General features: G+C 44.8%; 1 protein-coding gene across 1 annotated transcript in view; it reads left to right on the top strand.

The window, feature by feature from the left end:
- The window catches only part of MBTPS1 (membrane bound transcription factor peptidase, site 1), a 297,566-nt gene that overhangs the window by 51,856 nt on the left and 229,377 nt on the right, over positions 1-16,333 (top strand). Inside the window, exon 5 of the mRNA XM_029608668.1 lies at positions 12,211-12,321. Within this exon, the coding sequence (XP_029464528.1) occupies positions 12,211-12,321 (111 nt within the window). The remainder of the gene's footprint in view (positions 1-12,210; positions 12,322-16,333) is intronic.

The following is a 16,333-nucleotide window of genomic DNA, read 5'->3' as shown; positions in this document are numbered from 1 at the left end:
TCACATATGGGTGATATCATCAGGATGGAGCCCAATCATGGAACACTTTTGTCAAGTTTGAGCCTTTCCAATCCTGTGATCTCTGCTATCTCACCTGGAAAGTGATTTTTCTTTTGGCGATCACATCTGCTCGCAGAGTTAGTGAGTTACAGGCCTTAGTCACCTACCCGCCTTACACTAAACTTCTGCATGATAGGGTAGTACTCCGCACTCACCCTAAGTTTCTACCTAAGGTAATATCGGAGTTTCATATCAATCAATCCATTATACTACCCACCTTCTTTCCCAGGCCCCACTCAAATCCAGGAGAATAGGCTCTGCATACCCTTGACTGTTAACGTGCTCTAACATTCTATCTAGACCGTACAGCTGCCCATCGGAAATCCACTCAATTGTTTGTTTCCTTCGATCCCATTAAATTGGGTAAACCTGTCTGTAAGCAGACTCTCTCCTCCTGGTTAGCGGACTGTATTTCCTTTTGCTACCAGCAGTCAGGCATTCCGTTTCAAGACCATGTTAAAGCACACTCAATCAGGGCCATGGCAACGTCAGTAGCACACCTACGCTCGGTGCTGCTTGCTGACATCTGTAAGGCTGCTACCTGGAGCTCTCTCCACACCTTCGCAGCCCATTATTGTTTAGACAAGGCTGGCAGACAAGATTCCATCTTCGGACAGTCTGTGCTACGCAACTTATTTGCGAACTGAGATACCAACATCCTTCTGCCAACCCGTTAGGGTTCAGGATGCCCTCTACCAAATTCCACCCCAGTTCTTGTGCCTGTTGCACATCTTTGAGTACATTTGCTGCACTCTCGGGCATCCTCAGCTTGGTACTCACCCATATGTGAGGACTACCATCCTGCTTGTCCTGTTAGAAAGCAAATGATAACTTATCCAGCTAACTCAACTCCTCCCATGATGCCCCGCCACACCTACCACTTAGTTGTCTAACTACTTAGCTTGATAAATAGTTAGCTGGCTAACTACATAGCTAGATAAGTAATTATCCAACTAAGTGGTGGCCAGTGATCCCAGGTAGATATTCAGCTGCCTCCACTTAATTGGATAAGTGACACCGAATATCTGTCTTGTAGTTTTTTAATGTAGTGTGATCCAGTTGTTCTATGTTTAGTATTGTTTTATCTTTGTCTCTTTCATTTATTCTTGTAGCATTGTATCTGCTTAGACTCAGCAATAGTGCACATTATATGTTTTTTAAATAAATAAATTACATATTTATGAGATTTTAGACCTATTACTAGTAATCTGTAACCTATTATTGAAATCTGCCTTTATACCTGAGGCCTGGGAGGTAGCAAATGTATTGCCAGAAGGATGTGATCAAGGCAACTAGCATAGTTGAGTTTAAAAAGGATTTGGACAAGTTCATGGAAATAAAGTCCATAAATAGTTATTAACCAGGTGACTCATGGAGACCCACCATTTGTCATAGGGAGTGAGCAGCAAGAAATTGGATCTGCTTTTAGGGTTTGGTTAGTTCATGAGAGAGACTGCGGGTTCGGTGAACCTTTGGTCTGATCCAGCATGGGACGATTTACGTTCTTAGGTGAAAGTATATGTCTTCATATTCTTGTGATAAATGAATGTAGATCTGGAGCTCTGCTTTCACATTGTCCACTTTTAGTAACATTACTCTTATTTCTCCAAGTGGTAGTAGTGATCATGAAAAAAAGCGAGTTCTATATAAGTGTTGTGGTGGAATTTATTATCTTCATGTTCTTGAAGGGTATCTGGGCTTTGCTGAAAAGTTTCACATGCCTTTTCTTACTTATCTGCTCCTCTGTTACTTCAGAAATGCATGTAATTCTTTGTACAGTATATCTGTATAATTCTCTTTTAAGACTACAATCTTGGTCTGCATTAGAAAAATTCTGCAAAGGGTACAGCACTTGCAAGGGGTAATTTGGACACAGTTTTGAAAACTCTTTTCAGCGGAGTCATATCTGTCATATTTTTTGTCTTTGTAAAAATGACATTTTTCAGCACCACTTGTGTTAATTGTTTCAATCTGGTATTCACAGTGAACCCAAAATGTTTTTCTCAAATCTTCCTGTCAGATTTTCCATTGATTTTAGTCATTACCTTGTACGTCGAGATGATGCCAAAAGACTTGGCTTTTAAAACTACAGTTCTGTCTGTAAATAATTTTAAAGCATGACTGAGAGAGAGAGAAAGTAAAGCTCAACCAATTCACTGGCATTTCCCTCTTCACTCAAGCATTTCCACAATTCCTAAGTTGTACATTTAAAACTAATAAGAGAACATATTTATTTAGGCAATGCATAATTAAGCTCTGGAATTTGTTGCCAGAGGATGTGGGGGAAAGTTGTCAGTGTAGCTGCTTTTAAGAAAAGGTTTGGAAAAGTCCATTAACCATTACTAAGGTGGAGTTGCAGGAATCCAGTGCTTACCCCTGGGATAAGCAGCTTGGAATCTATCTATCCTTTGAGATCCTACCAGGTACTTCTGGCCTGCATTGGCCACTGTTAGAAACAGGGTACTGGTCTTGATGGACTTTTGGTCTGACCCAGTATGGCAAATCTTACGTGACCTCATCATTTATCTCCATTGCACGATGCCGGGAGTGGGGACTTTCTAGCTGTGGCTATGAGATCCTTGAAGATTCTCCTGATTAGGAGAACTCATCCTCTATGCTTTCCCATAAATTGCAATAGTCATCAGGGATCCAGGTGTCTGCTACTGATACACTTCAGGTTTCCCAGAAAAACATGGCAATCCCTCCTATTTCCAAAAGGTTGTTGTATTTTCTGTATTATGTAATTTGCGGATGGTTATGCACTATTCCAATCAGCTTTTGCTGAGTGTATAGTATATAAAAGTTGGAAAATAAATAAATATTAAAACTGGCAGCCTTCGAGGAGGAACCTGGACAGGAAAATACAATAGGCCTTGGACAAGGCAATGCGAAGCATCAGTACACCAGCATCAAGGGCATTGGTGTTGATGCAGACCAGTATCCAGTTGATGCAAAAGTCCCTGCAACTGACCGGCAGCTTGGTACAGATGTCTATTGCCAGAGGGGAATAGACATTGATGTCCTCTGTGCTGATAGTGATCTCCATCCCATCAGATGAGAGCGATTCCCCGAGGCACTGGAGTTCCTTGGGTTTAGGCCCCAACAGACAAGTGCTCCCCTCTGAGGCCTTGTCTGCTAACCAGGTGAGATCAGTGCCCTTGCCTCTCACCTACCAGGGGGGGCTCAGATTCAGAATACTCATGGGGGTACAGATATGGATCTGGAGATTTCTCCAATCATGGGGAATGTACAGGTATTCCCTTTGACCCCTCTCTTCCACAAGAAGGAGAAAGTGGAAATTATATGTCAGGTATGGAAGACTTTAGTGGTGGGGGCTATACTACCATCCACTTGTCCAAAAAGAACAGATGGACGATGATTAGGATTCTTAACAATAAATGTACAGACGATAAATAAATAGACAAATGCACATGACAGATTTTATTCAGTGCAATAATTATGGGTCTCTAATCCAAAGGTTGACCATCTACACTTAAAAAAAAAAAAAAAAAAGTTAGCTGACTTTAGAGAGGAACTGGCTAAAATTAAGGAACCATCTATTTGATGATTGAGGGGTTAAAGGGGCATATAGGGAAGACAAGGCCATTGCAGAAAGAATGAATTGATTCTTTGCTTCTGTGTTTACTGAAGAGGATGTTGTGGGGATATTTGTAATGGAAATTTTTTTTCAGTGGTGTTTATTCAGAAGAACTGATATAAATCATTGTGTAGCTGGAAGATGTAGTAAGGCAGATTGACAACTTAGAGTAGTGCAGTGATTCTCAACAAGTGTGTCGGGACACACTAAGGTGTTGTGAAGTCCCGGGAGGTGTGTCGCAGAGCCAGCAGAAGACTGATCTTTCCTCATCAGTCTGGGCAGGAGTTGTCCGACTTCTCTTTTATTGGGTATGACAGGACGCTGCTCTTGCTTCCTTCTCCTCTTCCTGGCCAATAGGAAATTGTTCCCTCCTCCTTCACCCAGATCAGAGCGTGATATCACCTACTCCTATTCATATGGGCCCGGCAGGACACCAAGTTTATCTTCCTCTGCCTGGCCTGGCAGTGAGACTGATGCTTTCTTCACCCCATGGGGCCTGGATGTGAAAGTAGGAGCTTAAGGGAGAAAGTTGCGTGCTTTGTAGATCTGCCTCTGCCTCCTCATCTTCCTCTCCTCAATGCTTCTTGCCCTCATCTGTTGCTGATAAGAGGGGAGAGTCTCTGGATTTGGCTGAATTCTTTTCTGCTGGCTGGGAGCCAGGAGGAAGAGGAAATGTACTGGGCAGGAAGGCATTGGGGGGGGGGGGGGGGGGGCCGGAGTCAGGAGTCAGGAGTCAGGAGTCTGGATAGGAAGGGGTGGGGGGAAAGGAGGTTGGGGTTGCTGGGTAGGGAGAGGTGGAGGAGGGAGGGGTTGGGGGCAGCTGGGCAGGGAAGAGAGATGGAAGTGGAGAGAGATGGAGGTGTGGAACTGCTGGGTTGGGGAAGAGGGGAGTGGGGAATGATGAACAGGAAGCGGTAGGAAAGAGGTGGTCAGGTATTCTGCTAAGGGAAGGGGGGGAGGGCAGAAAAAGTTGAACAGGGGAGAGAGGGAGCATAGGGAAGAGGATGTGGGGTGGGGGATGTTGGGAATATTGGACAGGGATATAAGTATGTAAAGGGATGACTGAGTAGTTGGGAGAAGTGAGGGTTGATGGGGGCATGGAGGGGGGAGTGACTGGGTACACGGGCCATACTATGTCAGTTTTGAGAATATGCGTTTCTTCTCTCTCTAAACTTTGCTTAGTGTAGGAGGAAATATATTTTTGTTTCTAGTCTCCAGTTTTGTACTTCATGCAAAAGGTGGTCTTGGGGTTTTCATTTCAGGTTTTGTTTCCACATTTGTAATTTGTGGTCTTTTATTCTATATTTGGAGAAGGTGGGTCTGCCTGTGTTCTGTGTGTAGGTGACTGAGATGAGGTATTTTACTAGAGGTTTATATCAGCCTTATTTGTTGTGTTTTCTCAATATTATATTGCACTGGTGATGAACTGCTGCCTTTTCAAGGGTAGGGCTATTGCTGTTTCATTTCTTGGAGTTCGTGCTGCTGAGGTATGGCAGGTTTGATAGACATGTACAGGTTATATTATTTTACAATGCACCGGGTAGTAGAGGGAGTTTGTGATGCTGTTATTAAGATGGCAGCAGAATCAGATTATCGTTTTTATATGGTGAGTTGTACTGGGAAATGTCCTAGTTCTGCTCTGCACCCATTCAGGCCGATACAGTACAGTGCGCTCCAATGGAGCGCACTGTTAGCCTGCTCTGGGACACGCGTTTTCCCTTACCCCTTATTCAGTAAGGGGAGGAAAACGCGCGTCCAACCCGCGGCACCTAATAGCACCCTCAACATGCAAATGCATGTTGATGGCCCTATTAGGTATGCGCGCGGGATACAGAAAGTAAAATGTGCAGCCAAGCCGCACATTTTACTTTCAGAAATTAGCGCCGACCCAAAGGTCGGCGCTAATTTCTTCCAGTGCCGGGAAAGTGCACAGAAAAGCAGTAAAAACTGCTTTTCTGTGCACCCTCCGACTTAATATCATTGCGATATTAAGTCGGAGGTCCCGAAAAGTAAAAAAAAAATAAATTTGAATTTGGCCTGCGGCTGTTGGGCCGAAAACCGGACGCTCAATTTTGCCGGCGTCCGGTTTCTGAGTCCGTGGCTGTCAGCGGGCTCGAGAACCGACGCCGGCAAAATTGAGCATCGGCTGTCAAACCTGCTGACAGCCGCCGCTCCTGTCAAAAAGGAGGCGCTAGGGACGCGCTAGTGTCCCTAGCGCCTCCTTTTACCCGGATCTACCGCGTCACCTAATTTAAATAGAGAATCGCGCGCACCGGCGAAGGGCCGCTGCGTGCGCCGGGAGAGCGGGCGTTCGTCCATTCTCCCGCGGACTTTACTGTATCGGCCCGATTGTTAGGAAGTGAGGGCCTCCTGTGATGCCGAGCATATGCTTATAGTAAGTCCCACGATGGTCATGTGTGTCCCACATGTCAGCATCCTCTTTCAGATGTGTTCTGATTAGAAAAAAGGTTGAGAACCACTGGAGTAGTGAATCGTCTTGACCAATTGGTATACACCCTAGAGTTGTAAAAGAACTGAAAAATGAAACTGAAGATCTGTTGCTGGTAATTTGTAACTCGTATCGTCTGTTGTACCTGAAGATTAAAGGGTGGCCAATGTAACAAAGATCTTTAAAAAGGGCTCCGGGGTAATTTGGGAAACTATAGATTGCTGAGTCTGACTTCACTGCCATGAAAAATTGTGGAAACTATTTTAAAGAACAAAATCATATAACAAATAGAAAGACATGTTTAATGGGAAGCAGCCAGCACACAAGGGAAATCTCACCAATCTGCTTCAGTTTTTTGAAGAGGATTAATAAACGTGGATAATGGTGAGCTGGTAAATGTAGTATATTTGAATTTTCAGAAGGCATTTAACAAAGTACTCCATGAGACTCCTGAGAAAATTAAAAAGTCACTGGATAGGAGACAATGCCCTATTGTGGATTGCAAACTGGTTAAAAGATGATAAATAGAGAGCAGGACTAAGTGCTCAGTTTTCTCAGTGGAGTGTCATAGCTATCTGTACTGGGACCGGCGCTTGTTAATATATTTATAAATAATCTGGAAAAGGGAATGACAAGTGAGATGATCATGTTTGCAGGCAAAATTATTTCTGATTGTTAAATCACAAGCTGATTGTGAAAAATTGCAGGAGGACCTTGGTTTATTTATACATTGTATGTACTATTGTTGTAATTGGTCTCGAACAATTTGTTTGGTAACGAGTGTGGAAAATTAAGATTTTATTAATAAATAGAGACTGGGAATTCAAATGGCACATGTGCATGGGGAAAAATAACCTACACTCTACTTACATAGTTAGGTTCCATGTTAGAAGTTACCACCCAGGAAAAGGACCTGGGTGACGAAGTAGAGAATACTTTGAAATCCTCTGTTCAGTGTTCGGTGACCGTCAAAAAAGCAATCAGGAAGTATTAGGAAAGGAATGGAGGATAAAACTGTGGGTGTCATAATGCCTCTGTATTGCTCTATGGTGAGGCTGCACCTAGAGTACTGTGTGCAGTTCTGTTGCTACATTTCAAAAGAGATATAGTTGAACTGGAAAAGATGTATAGAGGCGACCAAAATGATAAAGGGGATGGAATTGACTCCCCTATGTATTTATTTAGATTTTTATATTCTGCTTTTTGGCACTTCAAAGTGTACATCAAAGCGGGTTACATTCAGGTACTATAGGTATTTCCCTATCCCCACAGGGCTTACAATCTAATTTTGTAGATGAGGCAATGGAGGGTAAAGTGACTTGCCCTAGGCCACAAGGAGCAACAGTGGGGTTGAACCCTGATTTCCCTGGGTCGTAGTCTGCTTCTGTAACCACTAGGCTGCCTCTCCACTCCTATGAGGAAAGGCTAAAGAGGTTCAGCTGTTCAGAGAAGTGATGGTTGATGGGGGTATATGATATGAGGTCTATAAAATCATGAGTGGAATAGAGTGGGCAAATGTAAATCTGTTATTTACTCTTTCAGACAATCCAAAACATAGGGGACACTCCATGAAGTTGATAAGCAGCACATTCAAAACAAATCAGAGAAAATTATTTTTCACTCAATACGTAATTAAGCTTTGGAATTCATTACCGAAATATGTGGTTAAGATAATTTGCATATCTGGATTTAAAAAAAAGGTTTGAATAATTTCCTGGAGGAGAAGCTTATATACTTTTATTAACCAAGTAGACTTAGGGAATATCCACTACTTGTCCCTGTGTGATAACAGCATGGTATCTATTATTTGGGATCTTGCCAGGTACTTGTGACTTGGATTGACCACTGTTGTAAAGATAATACTGGACTGGATGGACCCTTGGTGTCACCCAGTATGGCACTTCTTATATTCTTATGACTGAGAGGTTTGAAGGAGTCAGAGAGTATGGAAGTGGGATGAGCTTAGGAAGGGGTGAAAAAAAGAGTATTGAAGGCAGGCAAGGGAGTGAGTGACAGGGAATTTGCTGGGGTTTGAAAGGGGATGCGATGCAGGGAAAGCAGATAAGGACTAGGGAGGAGGTAACTATGGAGTGTGGAAATGGGGTTCTAGGAAGTAGATTAAAGACAGAGAAGAAATAGAAGACTGGGGAAAGTGTGTGAGTTGGGGAATGGGAAAGCTAGGGCAGGAGTGATAAATGGAATGAGGGAGATTGAGGTTTGGGAAGGACAATGGGAGAGAATTTGGAGGTGGGGGAGTAAGACTGGAGAGGGGTGATAGAGGCTGCAAGACAAATAGAAGATGGGAAGAAGTAAAGTGATGGCGGATTGGAAAGCATGAAGGAATGACTGGAGTGGGTGGGAGAGATTGGAAAGTGTTGAGGGGAAAAGGGAATAATTGGGAGAAATAAGAGAGGATGGTTGGAGAGGGATCATCACAGGGATGATTTGATGGTGGTGTGTGGGAGAAGGGTAAAGATGTTGAGAGCTCCAGAAAGGAGGCAGCTATTGGAAGGAAAGTTAAGGGAGCTGGCTAGCTGGAGACTGGTAAGAGGAGCATGTCAGTGAGGAGAAAATTGAAGGCTGAGAGGGAGAAGTGAGGTTCAGAAGAAAAAAGTATACATTTTAAGAACATAAGAAATTGCCATGCTGGGTCAGACCAAGGGTCCATCAAGCCCAACATCCTGTTTCCAACAGAGGCCAAACCAAGCCATAAGAACTTGGCAAGTACCCAAACACCAAGAAGATCCCAAGCTACTGATGCTAGTAATAGCAGAGGCCATTCCCTAAGTCAACTTGATTAATAGCAGTTAATGGACTTCTCCTCCAAGAACTTATCCAAACCTTTTTTAAACCCAGATACACTTCCTGCACTAACCACATCCTCTGGCAATAAATTCCAGAGCATAATTGTGCGTTGAGTGAAAAAGAATTTTCTCCGATTAGTCTTAAATGTGCTTCTTGCCTACTTCATGGAGTGCCCTCTAGTCCTTCTATTATCCGTAAGTGTAAGTAAGCGATTCACAGCTACTCGTTCAACATCTCTCATGATTTTAAAGACCTCTATCATATCCCCCCTCAGCCATCTCTTCTCCAATCTGAACAGCCCTAACCTCTTCAGCCTTTCCTCATAGGTGAACTGTTCCATCCCCTTTATCATTTTGGTCACCCTTCTCTGTACATTCTCCATCGCAACTATATCTTTTTTGAGATGTGGCGACCAGAATTGTACACAGTATTCAAGGTGTGGTCTCATCATGGAGCGATACAGAGGCATTTTGACATTTTCCGTTTTATTATCCATTCCCTTCCTAATAATTCTAACATTGTTTGCTTTTTTTTGACTGCTGCAGCACACTGAGCCGACAATTTCAAAGTCTTATCTACTATGATGTCTAGATCTTTTCCTGAGTGATAGCTCCTAATATGGAACCTAACATTGTGTAACTATACAACAAAGGTTATTTTTCCCTATATGCAACACCTTGCACTTGTCCACGTTAAATTTCGTCTGCCATTTGGATGCCCAATCTTCCAGTCTCGCAAGATCCTCCTGTAATGTATCACAATCCGTTTGTGATTTAACTACTCTGAATAATTTTGTATCATCTGCAAATTCAATAACCTCACTTGTCGTATTCCTTTCCAGATCATTTATAAATATATTGAAAAGCACTGGTCCAAGTACAGATCCCTGAGGCACTCCACTGTTTACCCTTTTCCACTGAGAAAATTGTCCATTTAATCCTACTCTCTGTTTCCTGTCTCTTAATCAGTTTGTAATCTACGAAAGGATATCGCCTTCTATCCATGACTTTTTAGTTTTCTGTCATGAGGGATGTTGTCAAATGCCTTCTGAAAATCCAAATACACTATATCTACTGGTTCACCTTTATCCACATGTTTATTAACCCTTTCAAACAGATTTGTTAGGCAAGACTTCCCTTGGGTAAATCCATGTTGACTGTGTTCCATTAAACCATGTCTTTCTATATGTTCTGTGATTTTGATCTTTAGAATGGTTTCCACTATTTTTCCCGGCACTGAAGTCAGCCTCACTGGTCTATAGTTTCCTGGATCACCCCTGGAGCCCGTTTTAAATATTGGGGTTACTTTGGCCATCCTCCAGTTTTCAGGTACAATGGTTGACATAAATAAATGAAGAAAAGGCAATAAGTGCTGCAGCAGAATGTCTTTTAGCCGCAGTCACTAAAACTGAAATGACATTTGCAATACATAGACATGGCACCATTAAGGACAATTCAGACATGCAGGGAAATGTTAGAAAATGATGCAAATAAGGACCACAAGTCCCATCTCTTCTATCCATTCCAGGTCTCAGGCTTTACTCTCACACATCAAAGGATTCTCTGTGCCTATCCCATGCTTTCTTGAATGCTCAAGGGATAGATTTCTTTGACAAATCCGAGCTGGTCCTGGTATCCAGGATGCAAGATGTTGTGATCCAATCCATTGGCTAGGGACTAGATCAGTTTACTGAACTGTGATTGTAATATAATCCCTAACTTCCTGGCATATGCAGATAAGATCATGGCCTGCTGACTCTGTAGTATTTAAACCCGGTGTAACTACACCATCTCTTCACTGACCTGATGAATGGAGCTTAGCTCTCAAAAGCTAGTCACAGTTACCTTTTTTATTGGACTAATTCCAAATATCATCCACAGTTGGTTTGTCTGACCCTTATTTCTACCATGAATTTAGCTATTTTTGATGGATTTAATATGCAGCTCTTAGCACAGGAATGATATAAAATCAAAAGTCTTGTGCTTGTGTAGAAATGTCAGTAAAATAATATTCAAAGGAAAAGCAAGGTCCACATGCATGTATGCTGTTACAGGGCCCTCATAATAGGAACTACTGGCTTAATGCCTTTTTATTACCACGTCTACGATTATTCTGCAAGTTAAGTAATTTTTATGTGCAGAATTAAAAAATTACAAAAAAACAGTTATTTTATTTATTAAAGGCTTTTATATACCGACTTTCTTGATACAAATCTAATCAACTCGGTTTACATCGAACTAAGCAGTAACTATAACCAACCGGTCAACAAAAGACAATTTAAAGGAGCATAAAGTTACATTATAACAAGGATGCCTTAACTGGGAGAAGTAGAAAAAAAGAGAGGGAGAACGAAGATAAGTTACTATATACAATGGAATATGGGCATAATGTGAGCATAATTAGCGTTTGTTTAATTAGTTTGTTTAATAATTAGCAGTTGTGGCATAGTTATACCAATGGACCAGTCCAGTGGTTTAAAATAAGGCAATTGAAGGCCTCTACACCGAGTACATTTTAAAAGCCCGGCGTGTGCAAATACCAGGAGATAAAGTGTGGCTGGGCTGTGCGCATTTTGAAAACAGCCTGGCCACGCACGTATCTTCCGGTATGCACGGAAGTGCCGGGCTCAGTGAAAGGAGCGGGCCGGGGTGGGGTCTGGGTGGACTGGGGCAGGGGCTGGCCGGGACAGCGGCCATTAGGCCCTGTCCCGGGGAAGCGTGCATTGGCGGGCGGCAGGCGCGCACAACTTACTTCACCAGCGAAGATGAAGTAAGTAGCAAAACATTCTATTGGGGGGGGGGGGGGGGGGGGGCGGAGAAGAGAGGGGAAAAGGGAGGAAGAGTAGGTAGGGGGATAGGGAAGTTCCCTCCCTGTCCACTCCTTAATTGGAGCTAAATGGGAGGGAACTGAGAGTGGGTTGTTCAGCGTTGCCGCAATTTTTTTTTTTTTTTTAAATCGCTCCCCCCCCCCCTTGCGCATGCGGGTATCGAATTTTATAACATGCATGCGGCGACGCGCACATGTTATAAAATTGGCGCGTCCATTTGTGCGCGTGCCGGGAACCTCGCAGCTTTTAAAATCAACCCCTAAGCAAGTAGTGCCTATTATGAGGGCTATATTATAGCATATGTGCATGTGGACATCGCTTTTCCTGTGTATACTATTATCTCCCTGTACTTTTTGAGCACTTATTCTTCTTCTGTAGTAAAATAATAATTCCATACCAGTTATAGAAATAATTGATTAGTTGCTGTACTTGTATAAACAAATGTGGATATGCTCTTTTCTGTGCATACAGGTCTTGATGTAAGAGTTGCAGTCTTTGACACTGGATTGAGTGAGAAGCATCCACATTTCAAAAATGTTAAAGAGAGAACGAATTGGACTAATGAGAAAACTTTGGATGATGGTAGGTTTAAAATCATGTGAAATTTTCTGTTGTAAATACAGAATTTTTTTTTAGGATGAACAAGCACAATTCTGTGGGTCTTTGGATAAGAATCGTGTTTGATCTTTTTTCATTATCCTCCACAGAGCAACTTTATTCTCCATCCTATCCAATTCTCTTTGGGAAAACAGCTTTCAATATTCTACTAGTTTGTCTCCAGCATTATTATATTAATGAACATAGAACTGTATATGTTTAAGGAAATGGAAAAATATATGGTATTAAGATATTAATATATTATTTATTTGTTATTTATATATAATATATTATTATATGTAGAGGACAGGAACAGAAAGCATGAGGACTCTTCCTGAATCTCTTCTGTAGAATAAACGGTACAGCAAGTCTCTTGAGTGTGGAGTAATTATGGTCTCACATTTTGAGTATTCACTAGATGCCATGGAGTCTTGGCCAGCAGACCAAGAAGGAAAAACTCTAATGCGTGCTTCATAAAGAAGTACTTCCTAAAACACACCAATGGTTGAGACTCTCGTCAAACGAGATTAAAGAGTCTTTGCCTCATTACCACTGTGTGAGTCTAATAGTGCTATAGAAATAAGCAGTACTATTCATTTCTGTCTGTTGTGAAGTCCTTTGGTGTGGAGGCACTGATCTTTTGGATATGAGATGACCACTAGGTGTCAAGATAACAGCTCAATCCTCATCCTCTCAGGCTTAGTCAGAATGCTGATTGCTGCTGGAGTAGACCTATGTTGAAGCAAGATGCCTCACTGGATAGTAGAGCCTCTCTTCTGAGTTATTTCTGCTTGAAAATCTGAGTGACAACAGAAATATGTATTTGAACACTCATTGATGTAGAATCCAGATAAACCTAATCCAGGACATGAGATGCTTAGATGACCACATCCATTCAGTACATTTTTTTCCCTAGTGTGTAGCAGATGGGCTCAGGACCAATGGGTATAGTGTACTCCTGATAGCAGTTGGGAGACAGAGTCCGATTTTAATCTGACATCAGCCTACATATACCTGTGCAGGAAGTGCAGCTCTTCAGTATTTCTCTGTCCCCTAAGCAATTTGGGACTCCACACACACTCTCACAGTGTTAGAAAATCCAAACCAAAGAAGAAAGAAAATCTTACCTCTATAAGACGAGCCCTGCTCTCCTGTGGTGATACCTAAGTGTTGCGATTCCGGGCCGCGCTCCGGTCTCCCTCCTGCTGATCAGCTGCGGCGTCCTTGAGGCCTGCTCAGGCCTGGCTGGCTCCTGCTCGCGGTGCTCCCTCTGTGAGGGAGATGCCGCCGCTGCTCTCCTGCGGGCCCTGTCCCTCTAGGTGCGTGCGCACGCAGGGGCTTCAGATTTAAAGGGACCAGCGTGGGAAAGATGGCTCCGTCACCGGGAGCACGTCAGACGCCGGCAGGGATTTAAACCCTGCAGCCAAACTACGCCTTGCCTTGCAACGAGGTTCCCTTCTAGTGGTTAGTAGTTGCTGTCTTCATTCTTGTTCCCGCGTTTCCCTGCTCCAGCCTTGTTCCTGCTCGCGTCCATCCTTGCTTGCTCTTGTTCCTGGCTTCTGACTTCGGCTCGTCTCCTGGCTTCGTCTCGTTCGTCTCCTGGCTTCGTCTCGTTCGTCTCCTGGCTTCGTCTCGCTCGTCTCCTGGCTCCTGGCTTCGTCTCCTGGCTCCTGACTCCTGACTTGGCTTGTCCTCTGGTATTCTGCTGTTTGCCGCCTGCCCTGACTCCTGGTTTGTTCCACGTCCTACTAGTCTGCTGCCTGTCTTGATCCGGACTGCTCCGCGTTCACTCCGTCCAGGAGACCTCGCCTAAGTCCAAGCGGCTCGGGTCCTCACGGGCTCCTCCTGGGGGGAACTCAGGCTTCCAGTGGTGAAGTTCCTATTGGTCTCCTGGCTCCAACCAATCCTCCGCTTCGCAACTTCTGGACAACTCTTCGGGTACTCGTCTTCAGGAGACTGCACGTAAGTCCAAGCGGCTCGTATCCTCAAGGGCTCCTCCTGGGAGGATCTGGGGCTTCCAGTGGTGAAAATTCGGTGGGTCTCCTCTTGATCCGCCTCCCGGCTACGACCTCCGCTGTGGGCCTTCACGGTGCGCTTTCATCATCTCTAGCCGGCTCAAGGGTCCACGAACGCAACGCTAAGGGTCCCTCCCCCAGTCGAGAATTCCTGAGGTGATTTCCGAGATCCCTCAGAGGTATACCTCGGTCCGGTTCCCGGTTCCCGGCGTGGACTTAGTCCCCTGAGTGCCTGAGAGGCAGCGGGTGCTATACAGGACGCGGCGGTGAAGGTATTTTCCCTCTCCCCCTGCAGCCAGAGACCGCCTGGCACGAGAAAGTCCGAGATAAGGTAAGGTAGAAAACTTTATGAAAGTCTCCGAGGCTTGACGAGCCACACAGATTGCCCTCTGGCGTCTGTTCCATCGGGTTGAACAGCCCCGTCCAGGCTAGACCCCGATCCGGTGTGAGGGTCCTTCCACTTGGAGACCCTCGCGGCCTCCCCGAGACGTGCCTCCTGCAGGCAAATGCCTTTCCTTAGGGGACACAGACACCTTGGAGGAAGAGACAGATTCCCTGGAGGATGGGGAAATCTCCCCAGGAACGGAACCATACCGAACCATTATGCATTTCTTTGCCAAAGACAAGTTACCAGATCTCGTGTCTCTGAGCCTGAAGACGCTGGCCATACCAGGCACAAGTACCGCAGCGGAGCCAAAGACGAACTCTGTTTTGGTCGGGCTCCGTCAGGCCTCATGCTGTTTCCCAATGCTACAGGCCATACAGCAACTGATTGACCTGGAATGGAATGCCCCGGAGACCAGCTTGAAAGGAGGACAGGCCCTAGAAGCCCTATACCCCCTGGAACCCTCAGCCAAAGAACTCCTAGGGATCCCCAAAGTGGATGCCATGGTCTGCGCCATCTCAAAGCGCACCACCATTCCAGTCGAAGGAGGAGCTGTACTCAAGGATACCCAGGACAGACGTCAGGAATCCATCCTTAAACAGTCATCTGATGTAGCAGCTATGTCCCTGCAGATCGCTGCTTCTGTGCCGTGGTAACACGTGCCTGCTTGTCGCTTTTCAGGGACGCAACCACATCCGTCGAAACATTAGAACCGGCGATATCTTTTCTCATGGATGCGACCTCCGACCTGGTGCGCACCTCAGCCGGGGTGTCTCATCCATAGTGGCAGCCAGAAGGCAACTCTGGCTCCGAAATTGGTCAGCCGCCGCGACTTCCAGGACGAAACTCACAAGAATGCCCTTTAAAGGAGCCCTCCTGTTCGGAAGTGAACTGGAGAAGTTAGCCGACAAATGGGGCGAATCCCCAGTACCTCTGTTTCTTTTGTTCCTGTCCTCCGGTAACCAACACCCCTCTCCCCGAAGATCCAAGGGCAGAGGATCCAGCGCTTTAGACTGTACAAAAACACATACCAAGCACCTCGCCCCGCAGGCAGGGGCCAGTCCTTTTGGAACAGACACAACAAGAAGGGAGCCGGCTCAGGTACAGGCCCCAGCCACACCCCACAATGAGAATCAACAGACCCATCCACTGGAAGAAGCCATAGGGGGCAGGCTTGCCCACTTCTACCAAAGATGGGTCGAGATAACTTCAGACAAGTGAGTCCTAACCATCATTCGAGAGGGATACTACCTGGACTTCCACAGAATCCCTCTAGACAAATTTGATCACCGTGCCACTTCCTCTCCAAGAGGACGGCGGTAGAAACCACACTGACAAAACTACTCGCCCTAAAGGCGATAACCTCGGTGCCCTCTCACCAACAAAATACTGGTCACTATTCCATCTATTTTATCGTCCCCAAGAAAAAGGGAACATTCCGGCCCATCCTGGACCTCAAGTCCGTCAATTGCTACCTGAGGGTACCACACTTCCGCATGGAAACTCGACGCTCAGTCATAAGGGCAGTTCAACCGGGAGAATTCCTGATCTCTCAGAAGCCTATCTCCTCATCTCGGTCCATCACGACCATCAGCGC

The sequence above is a fragment of the Rhinatrema bivittatum genome, chromosome 7 (genome assembly GCF_901001135.1).
Source record: "Rhinatrema bivittatum chromosome 7, aRhiBiv1.1, whole genome shotgun sequence".
Taxonomy (NCBI): Eukaryota; Metazoa; Chordata; class Amphibia; order Gymnophiona; family Rhinatrematidae; genus Rhinatrema; species Rhinatrema bivittatum.
This window is presented reverse-complemented; position numbering and strand designations above follow the sequence as displayed.